Consider the following 20,818-nt stretch of genomic DNA (forward strand, 5'->3'; position numbering starts at 1 on the left):
GCTTTTTTTTCCCTGCACCATTTTCACAGATGTCACTCACTGTATTCCCTTTAATCATTAAAAATCATCTTTGAGTAGGCTTTACCCTTTCACATTTGTCTTCTCAAGTGATATTAGATAGGAAAATCCACAACAAGCTTCATCAATTGAGTTCTAATATTTCCTTCGGGTAATGTTGCTAGGGTTAAGAGATGCTAGTCTCATGTGGAAAACCTATCTCCTATCATTTATACTGGCAACGATTTTTGTTGTTTACTAAGAAAAATTATGTAAGTGTGAAAAGATAACTTTGTCTTCAGAGACTTAGCAGGAATGAAATCATTTCATGCTCTTTCTGTGTCTTCTCTGATCATGAACTAGTCAGGAGGATGTGAGGGTGGGTGTGCGTCGAAAGATGACGAAAAAGATAAGAAATGTGATTGGAAAAACCACCACATTGGTTTTCAGTTACAATCAAGTGGCCTAATTTCTCGCTTTACACTGTAGGCCTCTGCCAGGAAATGGTAACAAGATCATGTAGTTAATTTTAATTTATATAAAGGTAAGATTGGAAAAAAACTATGATTTAATTTTGTTTTTGAACTATTAATAGTATGCTAAATATGTGTTATGGTAATGGAATATGCGTGCTCTGGGGGCATAGTACAGAAACATGTAACAACCCTAGTAGAAAAAGTTACTTATTTTCCCCAGAAACAAACATTCTAATAACAATATTGTTCTAGAAATCCTTACTCCCTAGACCAGTGTTTCACAAAGGGTGGTTTAGGGACAGCCTGCAGTGGAATTACTTGAAGAGCTTGGGTCAAATGCATATTTCTGGGTCCTAGCCTAGAACTGTAGAATTAGGATAGCTAGGGCTTATACCTGAGAATATGCATTGTAGCTTATTAAAGTTTCTGGGCAGAGGCCTTAAACTACATTTTTTTTTTCTTTTTTTTGCGGTACGCGGGCCTCTCACTGCTGTGGCCTCTCCCGTTGTGGAGCACAGGCTCCGGATGCGCAGGCTCAGCAGCCATGGCTCACGGGCCCAGCCGCTCATGTCATGTGGGATCTTCCCGGACCGGGGCACAAACCCGTGTCCTCTGCATCGGCAGGCAGACTCTCAACCACTGCGCCACCAGGGAAGCCCAAACTACAATTTTTAAAACAGTTTTATTGAAAAAAAATACAGCTTTATTGAGATATAATTGACATAATAAATTGCACATATTTAATGTATACAATTTGATAAATTTTGACATATGTACATACCTGTGAAAGCATCACACAATCAAGATAATGAACCCTTCTTTCACCCCCAAAATTTTCCTCATGTCTCTTTTTATTACCTTTCTCTTGCCCCTCTCTTACCCCCCTACAGCTCTCCAGGTGATTACTGATCTCATTTCTATCGCTATAGATTACTTTGATTTTTCTAAAATTCCATAAAGAAAATATATAGCATGTACTTTTTTTGGCCTAGTTTCTCTCACCTAGCTTTTTTTTTTTTTTTTTTAATTTATTTTTGGCTGCGTTGGGTCTTTGTGGCTGCACGCAGGCTTTCTCTAGTTGCAGTGAACACCCTTTGTTGTGGTGCACGGGCTTCTCATTGCAGTAGCTTCTCTTGTTGTGGAGCACGGGCTCTAGGTGCACGGACTTCAGTAGTTGTGGCACGTGGGCTCTAGAGCTCAGGCTCAGTAGTTGTGGTGCACGGGCTTAGTTGCTCCGCGGCATGTGGGATCTTCCCGGACCAGATCTCGAACCCATGTCCCCTCTGCATCGCCAGGTGCATTCTTAACCACTGCGCCACCAGGGAAGTCCCAGCATAATTATTTTGAGATGCATTTATGTTGCTTTGTGTAGCAGTAGTACATTCCTTTTAATTGCTGTGTAGCATTCCATTGTTTGGCTATACCCCAGTTTACGTATCCATTTACCTGTTAATGAACATTTGTTTTCTTTCCACTTCTGAGGGGCTATTCTGGATAATGCTGCTATGAACATTTGAGTACAAATCTTCTCATGGACTTAGGTTTTCATTTCTCTTGGGTAAATACTTAAGAGTGTAATGGTTAGGCCAGATGGCAGGTGCATGATTAATTTTTTAAGAAATGGCTACGCTATTTTCCAGTGTGGTTATACCATCTTATACTCCCACAGCAGTGTATGAAAGTTCCACTTGCTCCACACACTCGCCAGCACTTGATATTGTCAGTCTTTTTTAATTTTAAGCCTTCTAATAGCTATGTAGTGGCATGTTACTGAGGTTTTAATTTGTTTTGATTAATGGTTGAGCGTCTTTTTATGTGCTTCTGTATCACACGTGTATCTCCTTGTTTTCTTATTATTTAGTTTTGAGAGTCTTTTTTAATATATTGTAAGTACAAGTCCTTTATTGGATATATACTTTGCAAATATTGTCTTTCAGTATGTAGCTTAGCTTTTCATTCTCTTAAGAGTACCTTTTTAAGGGCAGAAGATTTTAAGTTTTATGAAATACAATTTTTAAAAAATTATGGATCATACTGTTGGTGTCGTGCCTGAGAAATATTTGGCTAAAGGTCACAAAGATTTTCTCCTATGTTTTCTCCTAGATGGTTTATAGTTTAAGTTTTACATTTAGGTCTCTGATCTATTCTGAGGGGGGTTTATGGTGTATGGTATAAAGTGTCAATCAAAGTTCAATTTTGTGCACATTAATTGTTGTTCTACTACCATTGTTGAAAAGACTCTTCTTCCACCAATTGACTCTTTATATAAGTGCATCTATTGCTGGCTGCTGTATCCTGTTTAATTGATCTATTTATCTGTCTTGACATCAATACCTTACTATCTTGATTACTGTAGCTTTTAAAATCAGATCATTTGAGTCCTTCGACATTGTTTTTCCTTTTTAAAGTTGTTTTGGCTCTTGTATATCCTTTACATTTCTGTATATACGTTTAGAATCAGCTTGTCGATTTCTATAAGAAAGCTTGCTGGGATCTTGATTGGGATTGTGTAAAATCTACAGATCAATTTGGTGAAGTGACATCTTAACAATATTGAGCTTAATCTACAATCTAGATTTTTAACTAGATCACCCTGCCCTTCCCTGCCCCACAGAAAAACACGTTTGTTGTGAGGTCATGGCATTTATTCAGTTAATAATTCAGAAACACATTTCTTAAGTCTTCCTCAAGTCCCAGCACTGTGTGCTCTAGGTTGTGACAGGAATGTAAAATATAAATAAGAAGCAGAATCAGAACGCTAGCAAGTAGTTTAGATTAAAAAAAAAAAGCTGAACTGAAAGATCGGCCCAGAGGTGTGGTCCCAGCCCCTTCCTTTCACAGGCAGGCCAACTGAGGGTCAATTTCACACAGCTTTCCTGCAGCAGGACCAGGTCTCCTGAGCCTGGCTCACCAAGCAGGGTCTGATGAAATGTCACTGCGAGTGATGCCCACAGCAAGGGCTCTAGGAATTCAGAGGGGCCTCCGCGCCCTGTGGGTGAGTGAGCAGGAGTGGGGCCTTGGGCTGGTCCCCGAGAGATGAGACTCCAGGGCCGAACACAGACGCAGGGGCATCAGGCAACAGGGGAGGGAGGTTTCAGAGGCTGCCAGATCAGGAACATCAGGACCTCACCCCTGCCCAGCACTCACACGGCTCTGACACCTACGCATCGTCACCCCAGTTGATTCCTACACTGCCCGACCCCACCTTCAACCACCGGGACTGCTGGGCACGATAACTCCGTGCCCTCTGGGCAAGGCCTCCGGGCCCCCAGCGATGAGGGCCTCTAAGGCGACAAGACGGACCCTGGGAGCCACTGAGGGTGTGGAGACAGGGCCTCTGGAGACAGCCAGGCAGAAGGGGCCTGTGCCCAGAGGGAGTTACAGAGTCAGAGAGGCTCTGGGCTGGGAAGAGAAGAGCGTAACCCGACGCGTGGGATGCTGCGGCGCAAGTCAAGGAGGGCGGCTGGCCCTGTGGTTTGGGACAACCTCCTCCTGTGTGGCCTGACCCTGTGTGACAGGGAGGCCTAGGGACACTGGGAGATCAGGCTCACTGGGCAGGGGCTCTGGCAGCAGGCGGCTTCGCAGGGGCAGCACGGTGCGTGGTACAAGGCAAAGTCCCTTTGTGGTACAAGGCATCGTGCTCCCGGCCGCAGGCCCATCCTAGCAACTGGGCAACTCGTGCCATCACATGGGTAATAAAGGTGGACCCACGGGGCTTCCCTGGTGGCGCAGTGATTGAGAGTCCGCCTGCCGATGCAGCGGACACGGGTTCGTGCCCCGGTCTGGGAAGATCCCACATGCCGCGGAGCGGCTGGGTCCGTGAGCCATGGCCGCTGAGCCTGCGCGTCCAGAGCCTGTGCTCCGCAATGGGAGAGGCCACAACAGTGAGAGGCCCGCGTACCACAAAAAAAAAAAACCAACAAAAACGGTGGACCCATGAATCTTTGAAATCACAGAGCTGCCACCAAGAGAGCATGTTCAGTGATGACTTGGAGCCTGGCTTGAGAGGTTCATGGGTAGAGTGGAAGGAAATGAGGTTGAGAGAGAAGGAGGTAAGCCTCGAGTATCAGTTTGGGTTTAATGCAGGTGCAGGCGGTGAGGGACACTGGAGGTTGAGACCTGGTGCTGTTCTCACAGCTGGGACAACACCCGAACAAAGAAGGTGATTCTCATCCTGTCCCAGAAATGCATGATGTTTCCCTTACCAAGCCGTGTAACTTGGGCTCCGGTGGAAAAAGTGAGCATTTAATGGGCCCATTGTTTATTTCTTAATTCAGTGCTAATGGAGCTAACTGTGGAAACGTGGATGGACTGAGAATCAAGGCACATGGGACACAGCAGGATAGGCAGAGAAGTGGGAGGGGTTGCCAAGGCCAAGTGAGCCAGGACTGCTGAGAGGTTTACCAAATGACTAAGAAAATAAGACCAAGATCTACACACTTTCATCAATTTTTATAGTATTCTGTGCGTGTACATGTGTATAAAATCAATATATAAAATCTATTCAAATTGGCTTACATTTGAGAGTGCTGCGGCTTTTTGTTTCTGTTTTTTTCATTTCAGGCCAAGGGAATATACAGTTTGAAGCAAGCACTAGGTGTGTACTGATTTTTTTTTTTAACAAGTGTCAGATGTTGCAGATAGTTCCTGTTGATTCTACATCATTGCTTTCATTGATTTTCTTCAACACTTAGCTTATTACAAGGGATTTCCAATTAAATTTTAATTTAATTTTTCTAATTAAAATATATTAGCTCCCTGACCCCACTGCCAGCCTAGGGTATCTTTCCTAATGCTGGCTTGCTGAGTTGCAGTTGAGTCATACCTGCCATTTTGAAACTCCCGTAAATGCCTTTGCTTCTGGCTGTTTTCTGGAACTTTCCTCTGAGGACCTCCAATTCTACTCCTATTTTCACCCTGCCTCCCACTTTGCATGTTAACTGGTTCAGCTTCCCTCATTGCATCGGGAACTCTCCTGATCCTCGTTCGTCCTCTCTTCACTCCTCCCTGTCTGGAGGAATATACACTCACACTTCTTTCAGGTTCAGTTCTCACTGGTGCTTCTTACCCCATCTATTCCTGCCCACTTAGAAACTCTCCATCTCTGATTCCTCTCCCCCTCAAAGGCACTCAGGACGTACCCAGTGAATGCTTGTTGAATAAACCCGTAGCCTGTGATCCAGTTCAGGTACAGCCTGCTTAGTTTTTTAGGCTCATTTGGCCTGTTCCTAATAGAGGCAGCCCAGGCCCTAAAACAAAGAGATGATAGTGATGGCAAGGGGTGAGGGCTCTGGTGGACAGCTGAATCTCCCTCCTCTCTGTACCCACTCCCTTAAGGAGTACCCTATCACAGCATTTAATGTGCTGTATTATAATTTTATGATGTGTTTAAGTTTTCCTCCCCATTAGACCGTGAATTTCCTCTAGGGCATAGAGGTTGTCTTATTAGTTTTAGCTTCCCACGGGCCTCATATTATACAAGGGCCTGGCACTCATGTAAGTGGTCAGTAAATATTTAGTGAATAAACAAATTAAAAAACTGGTTGAATAATCACATCAGGCTAGCAGACCACTCTGCAAGCAGAGCTAGGAGGTGATGAGGTTTAGCTCAGGGCACATCCTATTCATCTCAGACCTCCAGTGCCTAGCAAGTGCTTATTTGTTGAGCACTTGAAACAGCTTTTGAGACAATGAAAGGGGATTCCATCTCCTCACCTCAGATTTGCAGCCAGTCAGATGTTAACTATATGATCCAGCAGGTGGTATCCCTTGAACATTCCTTTGCTGAATGTCACCAGAGAGCTGGGGCAATTCTATACCACAGGTAGAGAAGGAGGAGGAAGCAGGTCCATAAGGCTTTAGCTGGGGATAATCTGGTGTGAGCCAGCTCCACTTCAACTAGTACAGAACTAGTGTAGTGAGGTCATGTATATTTCTCTAAAGCAAAGGCAATGAAGTGGAATTTGCACCCTGGATTGAAAATATGGAAAGAGCTACCAGTAACAAGGAAGTCTCAGTCCCTAGCACATGTCAGATTAAAGGTAGGATCCGATGGGAGAGTGGGGCATGAAAGCAGTGGGGTGATGGCAAGGGGTGAGGGCTCTGGTGGACAGCTGAGTCTCCCTTGTCTCTGTACCCACTCCCTTAAGGAGTATCCTATCACAGCATTTAATGTGCTGTATTATAATTTTATGATACCAGCTGCTTAGAAGCTGAGGAAGACATTGCTGGATTCTCAGCCCTTCCTTAATTATGTGAGTAAGAAGAAAGGTATAAAATCAACTTCCTGCTGTTCATTTGCATAGATCCAGTTAGGCCAGAATTAAAATGAAGGGCAAATGTTTCACATTGAGAAGTAACTTACTCTTTGGAAGAGCTGTCCTCTTAAGGAAATGGTTGTAGGCTAAGAGCATTGCCAGAATGTCCCTGCTTTGGAATAAAGACACTGGATGGTGGCACTGTATTTCTTGCTCTATCCAGGGTTTATTGACTTCATCTCCTCCCAAAGCTTTCCTGGAAAGGTTAGCAGCACTTGATCAGGAGTTTCCTCGCAAGATTTCAGCTCTAACTTCTTTGTGTGTCAGTTTTCTGGCAGGCAGAATTGGGTGTGGGATCAAAAAGAAAAACAAATGTGGAGGCATTTTTATATTTTGTATTTTAATGACATAATAGATTATATGTTTTATTTTAATGACATAACAGATTATGTGTTTATGGGGCTTGAATGTGCTGTTTTGGTTGTCATCTTTTCTTTCCTTGACTATTTAAAGATAATCTTTTCCAAAAGATTATGCTTTTACCACTGCCCATAATCAAAGTATTGGGAATTTAGTATTTGAGACTTTGGTTTTAGATTATCATGTGATTAGTTTGGTGCGACATGTAGTATGTCTTCAGGTATACACTTTATTTGGAAAAGGGCTCTGAAAGGAATTTCAGTTCAAAATACATTTATTGAGCACCTATAAGCTACAAATTCCTTGTCATTAAGGAAACGTACACAGATCACCCCCTACTCCAGCACAAGGCTAACTAGTGTATGTTTCCTCTTCAGACTTCTAGAGCCCTGGATGCTAATGAGCAGGATATGACAAATTAATTTTTTATGACAAAATATGACAGGATATGACAAAATTTTCTTAATTATGTGGAAAATTTTTTAAAGAAATTTTCATAATTTCTTATGAAATTATGAAAATTAAGAAATTGAATTTCTTAACTCAATAAGAATTAATTAATTAAGAAATTGAATTTTTAGTACTGGTTAACAAATACTAAGGCAATGCCATTTAATAAGGCTGTTATTCTCAATTAGGGTGTGTATGTGTGTTATAAAATTGTATATTTGAAAAATGAAAAATTACCTATTTTCTTCTTAGTACAGACCAGGAAATTAAGGCTTGAGAAAAATTGTGGCTGGTGAGTGTTCAGGAAATACAGTCCCTAAATTTTCTTTGCATGATAAGACCTGTTCCTTTATGTAGCAGAATCTCTGTGAGATAGGAAATATTTGTTTTGTTTTCCTATGGAGACGTAATTGGCTTGTGAAAAATGTTTTTAAGAAAAGACAAACAATATTTTCATCTCTTAAATAATTGGCTTTATCCCCCAATACTGTCTCTGATCAAGTCATATCTTAGCTTCCCACTTAACAGTGACTCTTCAGATTATCAAGTACTATTAGAATATTGGGCTTATCCACCTTGTATCATAAAATATGTTTTGTTCTTGAGGTGTCTAACTCCTTTTTCATGTTCCAAGAATCCCTTGAAGAGACCTTTAAAAGACCCTTTGCGGGCTTCCCTGGTGGCACAGTGGTTGAGAGTCCGCCTGCCGATGCAGGGGACACGGGTTCGTGCCGCGGTCCGGGAAGATCCCGCATGCCGCGGAGCGGCTGGGCCCGTGAGCCATGGCTGCTGAGCCTGCACGTCCGGAGCCTGTGCTCCACAATGGGAGAGGCCACAACAGTGAGAGGCCCGTGTACCGCAAAAAAAAAAAAAAAAAAAATAGTACAGTTTGGCAGATTATCACACAGCTAAAGATAATCTTACCAGATGGTCCAGCGATCATACTCCTCGGTATTTACCTAAATGACTTGCAAACGGTAGTACATCCATACAATGGGATATTATTCAGCAATAAAAGAAAATGAGCTATCAAGCCATAAAAAGACATGGAGGAAACTTAAATGCATATTGCTAAATGAAATAAGCCCATCTGAAAAGGTTCCATACTGTATGATTTCAAATATGACATTCTGGAAAAGAGAAAACTATAGAGATAATAAAAAGATCAGTAGTTATCAGGGGTTAAGGGTAGGGGATGGGAAATGAGTAGGTGGAGCACAGGAGATTTTTAGGGTGGTGAAACTATTCTGTATGATATAATGGTGGATGCATGACATTATGTATCTATCAAAACCTGTACAACATCATTAATCATTAGAGAAATGCAAATCAAAACTACAATGAGGTATCACCTCACACCGGTCAGAATGGCCATCATCAAAAAATCTACAAACAGGGGCTTCCCTGGTGGCGCACTGGTTGAGAATCTGCCTGCCAATGCAGGGGACACGGATTCGAGCCCTGGTCTGGGAAGATCCCACATGCCGCGGAGCAACTGGGCCCGTGAGCCACAACTGCTGAGCCTGCGCGTCTGGAGCCTGTGCTCCGCAACAACAGAGGCCCCGATAGTGAGAGGCCCGCGCACCGCGATGAAGAGTGGCCCCCGCTTGCCACAACTAGAGAAAGCCCTCACACAGAAACGAAGACCCAACACAGCCAAAAATAAATAAATTTATTTTAAAAATCTACAAACAGTGAATGCTGGAGAGGGTATGGAGAAAAGGGAACCCTCTTGCACTGTTGGTGGGAATGCAAATTGATACAGCCACTGTGGAGAACAGTATAAAAGTTCCTTAAAAAACGAAAAATAGAACTATCATAGGACCCAGCAATCTCACTACTGGGCATATACCTTGAGAAAACCATAATTCAAAAAGAGTCATGTACCACAATGTTCATTGCAGCACTATTTACAATAGCCAGGACATGGAAGCAACCTAGGTGTCCATCGGCAGATGAATGGATAAAGAAGATGTGGCACATATATACAATGGAATATTACTCAGCCATAAAAAGAAACGAAATTGAGTTATTTGTAGTGAGGTGGATGGACCTAGAGTCTGTCATGCAGAGTGAAGTAAGTCAGAAAGAGAAAAACATATACCATATGCTAACACATATGTATGGAATCTAAAAAAAAAAAAAAAATGGTTCTGAAGAACCTAGGGGCAGGACAGGAATAAAGATGCAGACGTAGAGAATGGACGTGAGGACACGGGGAGGGGAAAGGGTAAGCTGGGATGAAGTGAGAGAGTGGCATAGACATATGTACACTACCAAATGTAAAGTAGATAGCTAGTGGGAAGCAGCCGCATAGCACAGGGAGATCAGCTCGGTGCTTTGTGACCACCTCGAGGGGTGGGATAGGGAGGGTGGGAGGGAGACGTAAGAGGGAGGGGATATGGGGATATATGTATATGTATAGCTGATTCACTTTGTTATACAGCAGAAATTAACACAACATTGTAAAGCAATTATACTCCAGTAAAGATGTTTAAAAAATAAAATCTAAAAATAAGATAAATAAATAAAAAGCCCACACATGGTAGTATAGTTGAGGTTGTTGAGACCTCATCCAGATCCTTTTTATCAGTCAGTTTCGATCTTCAGCCGACCAGAGTCATCCAGCCAAGAAATGCCTAAGAGCTTCTGGCCTCCCTCAAGGGCAGCTTGGCTGGCTGGTACAAAAGCCAGCCCTTCTACCTCAGATGGGACACTCGTGGTGCCATCCATATTCCAGCATTTCTCAGGGGATCAGGCAGATGCTGGACCTTGGCTGAACCCTCGTCTGCACCTGGCTTCTTCCTTGCTCTGTCTTCTGCCCTCATTGCCTTACACATTTCAACTGAAAGCCCTTTCTCCTTAACTCGCTTGTACAATCTGCTTCTGGGAAACCTGACCTAAGACAGTTAGTACCCAGAGAGGTCCTAGAAAGGATGGGATTCTGGTGTTGGGTCACTTGCTGGCCAAATGGCAGTGAGGACTCCATTGCTAGTGGTAGGTGGAGTGTTGGAAGTGCTGGTCCCTGGCCTATGTAGCAGTTCAATTGCTAAGACATTCCCTGGTGGTGACCTGGGATCAGATACAGGCAGACAGGGATGCATCAGCTGGCGCAATGTCTCTAGCATTTGAGAGGTTTAGGGAAAATATTAACTATCAGGAACATGGAACTGGGTGGTTATTGCTAAGCACCACTGATGCATTGAAGAGAGTGAAGAAAGTGACAGCCTCAGATTAATCGCCAATTTAAAGCACAGTGTGAGAATCAGGGGGCCTCCTTTCCAGTGTTCAGCCCCTCATCGCCTACAGCAGAGGGCAGTACTTGAGAAAAGGATGAATTCGCAGCCTAGACAAGTCTGCTGCCTTATTATTTTGGGGCCCTAGTGCCAACAGATGAAGCAGGCAAGTCAGGCCCTGACAGGGAAGATATAGGACCCTAAAACTGGAGGATATCTGGGTACATGCCCTTGTTCCCCTGGGCTGGCAGAAGTGGCCCACTCCCCCTTGTTGAAAGATTGGCCCTTCTCCTCCCCTCAAGATTATGCAGAAGTCTCAGATGAGACATACAGTAAGTCCCCTACATACAAACAATCAAGTTGCAAACTTTCAAAGATGAAAAAGTGCGTTTGCGTGTCCAGTCACGTTAGTTCGTGTGTCTGGCGTACATTGTCACATGCGTGCACCCTCTACAAGTGGTTGTGCTTTTGTGTACTTTACAGTACTGTGTACAGTACAGTAGTACAGTATCTTTATTTCAAGCCCAGGATGTCTGGAAGCAAGTGTAAAAGCAGTAGTGATGTAGCTGGTACTGCTAAGAAGCACCAAGCGATACCAATGGAAAAGAAAGTGAAAAGAATTGAGAGAGTGGAGCGACAAGAGGAAGAAGAAGTAACTGAAGAACGGAAGAGATTCACGACGCAGGAAATGGCAAGATTTTCTTTATCTGAGGAGGCACTGTTAGTTTTTGAGGCAAAGGACCTGAATGTAGAATGGTACACGAAGGTTGCAGCAGCCGTTCAGAATGCAATCCAGTGCTACTGTGTCACCTATGATGAGAAAAAAAGAGCTACTACCCAGATGTCACTGGACCTGTTTTTTCAAGAGGGTAGATAGAATTGAATCCAGCAAGGAACCGGAACCTGTGCCATCAACGTCAGGCGTGACTGAAAGTGCAGCTCGCCCTCCGTCTCCTGTTGCTGACGATTCTTCAGCTCTACCATCCCCCACCTCCTCTCCCCCCTCCAGTCAGTAACTCTTCTTGCCTGCTCACTCAGTGCCAGCCCCTGTATGCCAGCTGTTGTGCTGTACTACTGTACTTTTCAAGGTACTGTACCGTAAGATTAAAAATGTTTTATTTTTTGTGTTTGTTTTGTATGTATTATTTGTGTGAAAAGTATTATAAACCTATAACAGTACAGTACTGTATAGCCGATTGTGTTAGTTGCGTACCTAGGCTAACTTTGTTGGACTTACGAACAAATTGGACTTATGAACACACTCTCAGAACGAAACTCGTTCGTATGTAGGGGACTTACTGTACAAGACAATGCTTGCCCTCCTCAGGATACATCCCCACCCCCTTCCCAATCCCCTTCTAGAACAATAACCAGCATCAAATTACAACATAATCTGACTAGGGAAGAGGCACATAGACCTATGGACACGAGCTCAAAATGTAAGGATCTTTGTGCTACACTTTAATGCCCCCCAGAGAACATCCATTGCAGAGAAGTTACCAAAGAACCAAGCTGACTAGATGACTTGGCCAGGAGGTGTCAGCCAGCTTCTTCCTTGGCAACCCAGTATGTGGACAGTGGGCTCATACATGGAGAAGCTTTGGCAGCAGAATGGGAGGCTGTGCACGGGCCTAGCAGCATGGGCTCCCCGCCGTCAAGACCAATCTAGATACTGCCACTGTTGACTGTCCAACCTGCCAGCACAGAGATCCATGCCGAGCCCTCAGTTGGATACTGTTCCTTGAAGAGAATAGTTGATTTCATCAGATCCTCCAAGCTGGAAAGTACAGTGATTCACGCTGAACGGGATTGACACATGTGCCTTTCCTGCCTTCAGTGCCTCAGTCTGCAACACTGTCCAAGGATAGAACATTGTTTTGATTGGGGGACTCACTCTGTGGCAAAAGAGGAACAGCCATGGGCATGTGACTGCAGGACCAACCCACTGGTCCTACCACATATTCAGAAGCTGCCGACCTGATAGAGCCATGGAGTAGCCTCTTGAAGGCAAGGGTGAGCAGCAGTTTGGACCTGAGACTGAGGGGTTGGGGTGCTAACCTTAGGATGCAGGATATACCTTAAACCAACGGCCACTTTATGGCACCAGGACCCCAGTAAGCAGAAAATATGAATCTGGGAGCCAAAAGGTTGAATGAGTTGTGACCTTATTCATTATCACACTACTACTGACCCACATAGGGAATCTGTCCTCCCATTCCTGCAACTTCAGCCTCAGTGGGTCTGGAGGTCTTGGTTCCCAAGGGGGACATTTCCACCAGTGGACATAGTAAGTGTCCTACTTAACTTAAATCTATGTCTGCCACCTGCTGCTGCAGTTGCACTTGGGTTGTACCTTTAAGCCATCATCTCCCTCCCACTCATTCTATATCCCCTTCCCCTTCATCTGGCACTTCTGCTGGTGGCATGAGTAGTGGGTGTCCCAGACTCTTGTCTAGCTATTGTTCTTTTGCTTACAGTTACAGCAGGGCAGGGGAGTATGCACTGGGAGACGTCCCAGTGGATCACCAGATGCGTTCTTCTCTGCCTCTATTAGGTAGCAGCCTGACCACCTCATGATAATCAGGATCAATGACTTCCTCAAGCGTGACAACTGTTTCCTTTGCCTGGGGGGCTTTATATTTTAGTCTTATGGAAACATTCTCATTAAATCTCTGATGAAATGGGCAAGGCTTTGGCTAAAACCAGCTAGACACATCAGAGGGCAGCTGGTTGCTGAGCTAGGTGATAGTTTCCCAATTGTGAAGTTTCTTTGACCCCAGCTCCTAGCAGCCCTGAAAGTCTAAGATGGCAAGCTCGGACTGCTCTAGAAGCTGGCAGGGACTTTGACAACAAAAAATGCACTAAAAAAAAAAAAAGTGCTGTGAGAATATGTGGAATCTGAAAGCAATTAATTGAATGTTTAGGAGTGATTCCTTTCCTCTTGGCCAGAGACAGGTATGCAAAGGAAATGGACACTTGAAATATAGACCAGCCTAGACATCCAAGTTTACACTCTGGGGCACCAAGCAAAAGGTCCTAATCCAGCCTAGTACCTGTGGAAGCACCCTGGAGATCTCACCTGTCGTGAGCCCTGGAGAGCTACTGGGATGAATTAGGCAGAACATGAGCCCACTGGCTGACTCCTAGAAGGCAGAGAAAGAGCTCAGCAGCATAGCACACAGTTAAGGGCCAAAGCGCTGAGGGCTTACAGACTTCAGCTCCATGTTTCTGGATGAATTACTTAACTTCTTTGTGCTTAAATTCTTTTCATTAATTATTTTACAAAATGGAGGCAATACTGTATAGTCTTGCTGTGAGAATTAGATGAAGTTCTTAGGCTGGTGCCTAGATTGCTGCTAGCATATTAAATAGCAACTAGTTACCCATGTCTGTTCCTCCAGGGAAGGGAAGGAAAGCCCCAGGGGCTTAACGCATTACTTCTCCATTCCCCCAACCCCAGGTGAAAATGATGTACTTTAGTTCATATAACAGAGATAGTTCTTTTAAAGGAAAAGAGGAACAAAGGAAACTCTAGTTTGAAAGAAAATAGAAATAGTTTGCCCCTTTGAAATCTATGGGCTAAGAGCTGTCTCTGAACTAGCAGGATCTACAGTTGTCCCTTTGTGCCACCTAGTGGACAGCAAGGGAAAATCCACAATTTTATCTTCAAAGTCTATAGTTTACCAGAAACATGTATTCTGAAGAGGATAGTTTAAACTCACTAATGGGCTCACATGTTAATAAATTTCATTTTAAAAATATATTTATTTATTTATTTATTTATGGCTGCACTTGGGTCTTCGTTGCTGCGTGCAGGCTTTCTCTAGTTGTGGTGGCTTCTCTTGTTGTGGAGCATGGGCTCTAGGTGCGTGGGCTTCAGTAGTTGTGGCACATGGGCTCAGTAGTTGTGGCTCGTGGGCTCTAGAGCGCAGGCTCAATAGTTGTGGCGCACAGGCTTAGTTGTTCCGTGGCATGTGGGATCTTCCCGGACCAGGGCTAGAACCCGTGTCCCCTGCATTGGCAGGCAGATTCTTAACCACTGCGCCACCATGGAAGGATTTTAAACACTAGGTGCCAACTGAAACTAAATTCCCTAAATATTTTAGGATTTATGTGGTGTATGCTATGAAGGTCATCCACTGAGGAAAAAGAGAATACACCCTGTCATCAGCATGAATTTTCATGGCCCACCTTTCCTATTCTTCCTGTCCTTCTCCACCAACACTCTACGCTTATTCTCTACATGGACTGGGAATGCCCCAGAGACTCAGGGTATACCTTCCCAACACACTGCTGGACCTTGGGCTGGTACCAGGGTCATTCTGCTCATTTTCCAAGAATGCAACTATCACTCGAAGTTTTGCTATAATCAAATTGACTATTTGTCAAGGGTCTGTATGTTCAGTTCGGTTTTTCTGCTGTGTGTGTGCACTCTGCTTCCCGTTAAAGTCATTTTTTAACTTTATAATGTTTCCTCCCCCAGATGTTTATGAGGATGAAGAAAATGGCAGACAAATATCCCCAAAATGTGAGTAATAATAGCACACTTGGAGTTCCCAGAGCGGTTCTGAGACCTTCTCTTTAGTATTATCATAATTACTATTAACAATAATAATAATGAGTGTTATTTATTAAATTCCATTTTACTTTACAAACATTTTTGCTAACATTACATCAACACTGCAAAATAGGTATTATTATCCCCATTTTAGAAACAAGGAAACTGATGCTCAGAGAGGTTAAGTGGCTTACCCAAGATCACACAGCCAGTGAGTGAGAGACAAAGTCAAAACTGCACTCAGGTCTGACTGACTCCAAAGCCCCTGCTCCTACCCCAGGCAATGGGCCTCTCATTCACTCAGGTGCCTGTGACCTGCCAGACCCAGAATCTGGGGTCCCCTCAGTGCTGCCACCTCCGTAAAACCTAAGACTTAGTATCTAAGATTTTAGTACCACAGAGCCCATGGCCAGTGAATCCAGGAGGCAGGGATTAAATATGGAAATGACAAAGATACAGCAAAAGACTGCCGTGAGCTGCACTTTCCTCCCCTGCACAACTGGGGGGCTTTGACTGAGGGACGTTCTCCAAGACTTGCGGGTTCTAAGAATTCTGGATTTCTTCCAGGAGCCATGAGGGATACTGGGTGAACAGGGTATTGTCTCTGCTGCCAAGAGCCCGGGGCCCATGGGGGAGACACATGAGGGCTCACCCAGGGCAGATGCAGTTTGCCTCAGAAGAAACTCTTCCTCGAAGGGTCCTGTGAGGAGACTGTGGGTGACCCCGCCGCCTCCCACAGCCCCTCTCCTCCTCTGTCTCCAGGATAGAATAGAACAGAATAAAAGAACACAACAAACGAATAGACTAGAAAGAACAGAACAGAATAGATGAGGACATCACACACCGTAAGCACAATATGGTTCCACAAACGTTGGTTTTAATTCTGTGAATGTATTTCTGTGTGTACACTGCGTTGGGATGTAAAATTTGCCCATCCCTGGGTCACACTCTAAGGAGTATGGAAAACCCTGCCCTAGACTAAACTGGAGGCCTGTGGGGCCCCAGGCGGCCCCCACCCTCACCTGTGGTACCAGGAGCCGAGGAGCCCATGTGCACCGCCGGCCCCAGCAGGGAGGTGCATCTGGGTCTTGACTGTGCTCGGAGGATTGGTCCTCTTTCCAGCCCAGGCAAATCCGTACCTGGAGGCAGGGGATGATGGCCTGGATGACCCTGAAATAATGCAGTCAACGCGTGGCCAAGTGTGCGAGGGCCCCTCTGTGCCAGCCCTGTGCCCGGCTGAGGCCCCCTCACACTCCCCAGCCTGCAGGGTCCACAGGAGAGAGGGGAAAGCAGCCCCGGCACCAGGTCATCATTTAACTTACCTCGAGGAATGTCTGGACCTCGTCCTCACGTCTTTCAGTTCCCAGGTTGCCGCCCAGCCCCGCTACCACCCCGGGCTCCTCCCAGCGGGCGGCTCTGGGGCCCCTGGCACCGGGCATTGCCTGGGGCACTGAGGCCACGGCCCCTGCAGACGCAGCTCTTCTATCCACGCAGGGGCTGGTCAAGGACGCAACCGCTCCTGCTCTGTCCCTCCCTAAGAGCTTTCCAGCAAGACCGCCATCCCTCCGTCCTCACTGTCTGCTCCTGGTCCAAGGGGACCCACGCGGGATGGCCGCCCTAAAGAGGCGTCTCTGGGGGTTACTGCGGGTGCCCCGCAGTCACACCTGGAGGAGGGCGGTGGGAGGCGCCTCCCAAAGCTACTTTCTCCTCCGCGCTCCCTCCGGTCGCCCCACCACGTTCCAGGAGCAGGAGTTAAACCAGGCTTTGCCCCTGCGTCGTCCCGCGGCGTCTCTGGAGGCCTCCAGGAAGCGGCTGCCCGGCGGCTCCCTGTCGTGCTCGCACAGCCCTCACGGCCCTGCTCCGGGGAGTACCCCATGCCCCGAGCGCAGCTGGGGGGGCCTCTGGGCGGCAGCTCCCTCTTGCTGGATGCCTGCTCCCAGAGATACTGTGCCCCCAACCCCAACTGCAGGCTACTTCCGCTTACTCCTGCGCCCCACAAGGCCCCTCCCCCTGAATTCTCACCGAAACTGAAACCCTCCTGTGCTCAGATTCCTGCAGGATGGACTGGACTCAGCTGACGCTCAACCTGGGGCTCCCTCAGATCAAGATCTTTCTGCAGATGCTCGCCTCCCTAAGCTGACTTGGGAGAATTGTGGGGACAGAGATCCCGTCTTTAGAGTAGTAATGTGTAGGGAATTCCCCGGCGGTCCAGTGGTTAGGACTCCACGCTCTCACTGCGAGGGCCTGGGTTCAATCTCTGATCGGGGAACTAAGATCCCACAAGCTGATTGGCACGGCACCAAAAAAAAAATGAAAGAAAGAAAAAAAGTATAAATGTGTAGATTTCGACTGCAGTGTTTACAGGCCAAGGGCTAAGGTCCTTACAGTTGTGTGAGGCTTAACTTTTGACAAATGCCTGACATCCCAGCAGACATACAGCAGGCTCAGTATTTGGTGGGATTTGCTGTTCCTCCCCAGTGTCTTTAACAGCCCTGGCACAGAACAGGTGCACAATGGTGTGGCTAATTGGTAAGTTAATCATTCAGTGGCAAGAGAGGCAAGATGTACTTCCTCTCCCTCTGATTTTCCCACGGGGAGAGCAGTGACTTTTGGCAGAGGCTGCCAAGGAAATGGGAAATGGGCAGTAATCAGGGGAGAGAAGGAGGGAAGGAAGAAAGGAGGGCGGGAAGGAGGGAAGGCAGGAAGGTCGTCAAGCACAAAAAGACAATGACTGTTTTCTTGGAGGACAAGGAGGTAGGACTGTGAACACCACGTGGACATGTCTTCTCACAGTTACAGAATTTTGAGCTGGAAAAGGGAACCTGGAGATCACAGGCCCCCTCCTCCCGGCCCAGGTGAAGCAGTGCAGTCCTGGGAGAGGAGGGAGAGATGGCGAGAATGGGTTCCTGGAGACCGGTGCTGCCCATTCCGTCCTGCCATAGGCTGCGTGGCCTGTCCTCCCGCGCCCTCTCCCCCACGGCCAGCCAAATTCTTCCTTTTCTTTCCCCAAGGTTGCTCCAGCAGGGAGTTTATCTCCATGGAAACCTTTGACAATTGTGAAGGTGCAGAAGATACGGAAAAGGAGAGCAGTGCTCTGAGTGTAAATTTCTTTCCTTCTTACCTCTTTCATATTTTCCCTCATTCCTGTTCATCAGCTTCTCCTGCCCCCTCTTCCTCTCCTCCTTCCCTCTCCCTCCTTTACATGATTCTCACCCATTAAGGACTCGGCCTAATCCAGGAAGCTGAGGTCACTGGATCTGCAAAGTGGCTCAGACCCCCAGCCCAGCAGGCCCCGCATCCCCGGCTCCTTAGCGATCCCCTGGTTTCTGGCCAAAATTAGGGTCTCTTGCTGAGGACCTGAGTGGCCCCATAGGAAAGCTGGGGCGGCCCCGCCCTGCCAGCGGGAATCGCCGTGTGGACCGGACCCGCCCCCCACCCAACCGCAGCATTACACCTCTGTCCCTTCCCTTCCAGCTGTCGGGGCTTTGCCAGTTGGACGACAGTTATGAAACCTCCAAGTCTGTTCAGGAAACGGGAGAAAGCATCCAGGGAGAGAAAGAGGGCGGCGAAGAGGACACGTGAGTGTGAAACGGAAAGAAAAGTAAGCGAACTTGTTAGCCACTGCTCCTCTGACTTTCTTCTTGGAATTTCAGGGCCACAAACAAAACTGAGGAGAGCCCTGGGATGTCCGCTGGCTTGCTCGACCCCAGTGGGGAGACCGGTTTTCGAGCAGAGGCAGTGCGGGCACGGGAAGGGGGCCTGAGGCCGCCCTCCGCAGAGAACTGACACTCGTCCCAGACAACCCAGCCTCCCCGGCCTCCTGCATTCCCAGGAGCCGCTGCTGTGGATGCAGAGACCGGCCCGCCCTTAAGCAGAAGCAGCAAAGGGGCCTTGGAACCTGGAGATCCGCTGCCCTGCCCGGGTGCAACAGGACCATCTTGCCGGAGCCTAAGGAGCGGTCGCCATCCGCCCGCGGAGCCCACCCCTCCCGCTGCAGCGCCGCTCGCAGACCCCGTGGAGAACCTGCAGGTGCTGACGCACTCCTGCGCAGGGACTTGGCGCAGAGCCCGTGGAGAACCTTGCGCCATTAGAGTCACGCCTGCGCAAGCGCAGCCGGCTTGGTTGCAAACCCCGCGGAGAACCTCGAGCTACTCGGCACACGCGCCTTTTGGAGGTTAGCATAATCCAGTGTTGGAGAGCTGAGCGCAGGGTTTCTCAATGTCGGCACTTTTGACTTTGCAGGCTGGATACTTCGTTGTTGGTACTTCTTGTGCCTTGTAGGATGTTTGGGAGCATCTCTGGCCTCTGCCCACTAGATGCCTGTAACACCCCCCCATCCACTCACCCAAATTATGACAATCAAAAATGCCTTCAGACATTGCCAAATTTCTGCTGGGGTGGAAGTGGGGAGCTAGGTTGAGCACCTCAGATCAGAGCTGCTCAGACTCCACATGGCAGCCCTGTGTTCACCTCCCTTAATCCCCACAGGAATGTTAACGTGATACTTTTGTTACTTTGTTCCAGGATTGTTTCCTTTTAGCGAGGGTTGGTTACAGGTTAACTTCTTACGTTTAGACTCGTTAGTTTTTAGTTTCAGTTATCTTCGGTTATTTATTTTTAGTTTTATTAGTTAATTTTCATTTGTTTTTAGTTTTCTGGTTATTTAATCTTATAGCTTTAAAGTTAGCTGTTTATAATTATTTTGTCTTTAAAGTTACTTAGTTTTTGAGTTATTTATTTTCAGTTATTTATAGTTACTTTGTTTTAATAGTTATATATTTCCAAATTAGCTTTAGAATTATTCATTTTTAATTATCTGTCTTTTCAGTTGTTAATATCTGAGTTATTTATTTTCATGGTTATTCTATTATTAGTTATTGGCATTTTTGAATTATTTATTTTACAGTTACTTATTTGAATAGTAAAAACTCACTGGAAGTTTTTGAATTCCTTTATTTTCAGAATAAAATAGCTGTCTTAATTTGGGTTTTTTCCGCTAGTTATTTGGTTTTAGAGTTACTTATATTCACAGTAATTTATTTTCACTTATTTTAGATTCTGTGTTATTTTTACATTCAGTTATTATTTGGGTTTTTTATTTCTTAGTTATTTGGTTTTAAATTATTTTATTTTCAGTTGTTGCATTTTTGAACATTATATTTTGAATTTTTTAGTTTCAGAATTTTTGAGCTAGTTTCTGAGTTATTTTCAGAGTTACTTATTCTCAGTTATTTCTTTTCAGTTTTGTCTTTGTCATTCAATTTTTTTTCTATTCACTATTTTTAGTTATTTTATTTTCAGGTTTATTTTCAGAATTATTAAGTATTATAATTATTTAGTTCATCAGTCAGGATCCAATCAAGAGAGACACTATACTAGTTATTTTAACAAAAAGGATTTACTATAAGGAAGTGCTATCCAGCT

General features: G+C 45.7%; 1 protein-coding gene across 1 annotated transcript in view; it reads left to right on the forward strand.

The window, feature by feature from the left end:
- Positions 1-20,367, forward strand: part of MCF2L2 (MCF.2 cell line derived transforming sequence-like 2) — a 221,633-nt gene extending 201,266 nt beyond the window's left edge. The window contains exons 26-29 of the mRNA XM_060011057.1: positions 15,320-15,364; positions 18,406-18,494; positions 18,869-18,972; positions 19,048-20,367. Coding sequence (XP_059867040.1) covers positions 15,320-15,364; positions 18,406-18,494; positions 18,869-18,972; positions 19,048-19,180 — 371 coding nt within the window. The 3' untranslated portion in view covers positions 19,181-20,367. The remainder of the gene's footprint in view (positions 1-15,319; positions 15,365-18,405; positions 18,495-18,868; positions 18,973-19,047) is intronic.
- Positions 20,368-20,818: the final 451 nt, after the last annotated feature.

This window comes from Delphinus delphis, chromosome 4 (genome assembly GCF_949987515.2).
Source record: "Delphinus delphis chromosome 4, mDelDel1.2, whole genome shotgun sequence".
NCBI classification, from domain to species: Eukaryota; Metazoa; Chordata; class Mammalia; order Artiodactyla; family Delphinidae; genus Delphinus; species Delphinus delphis.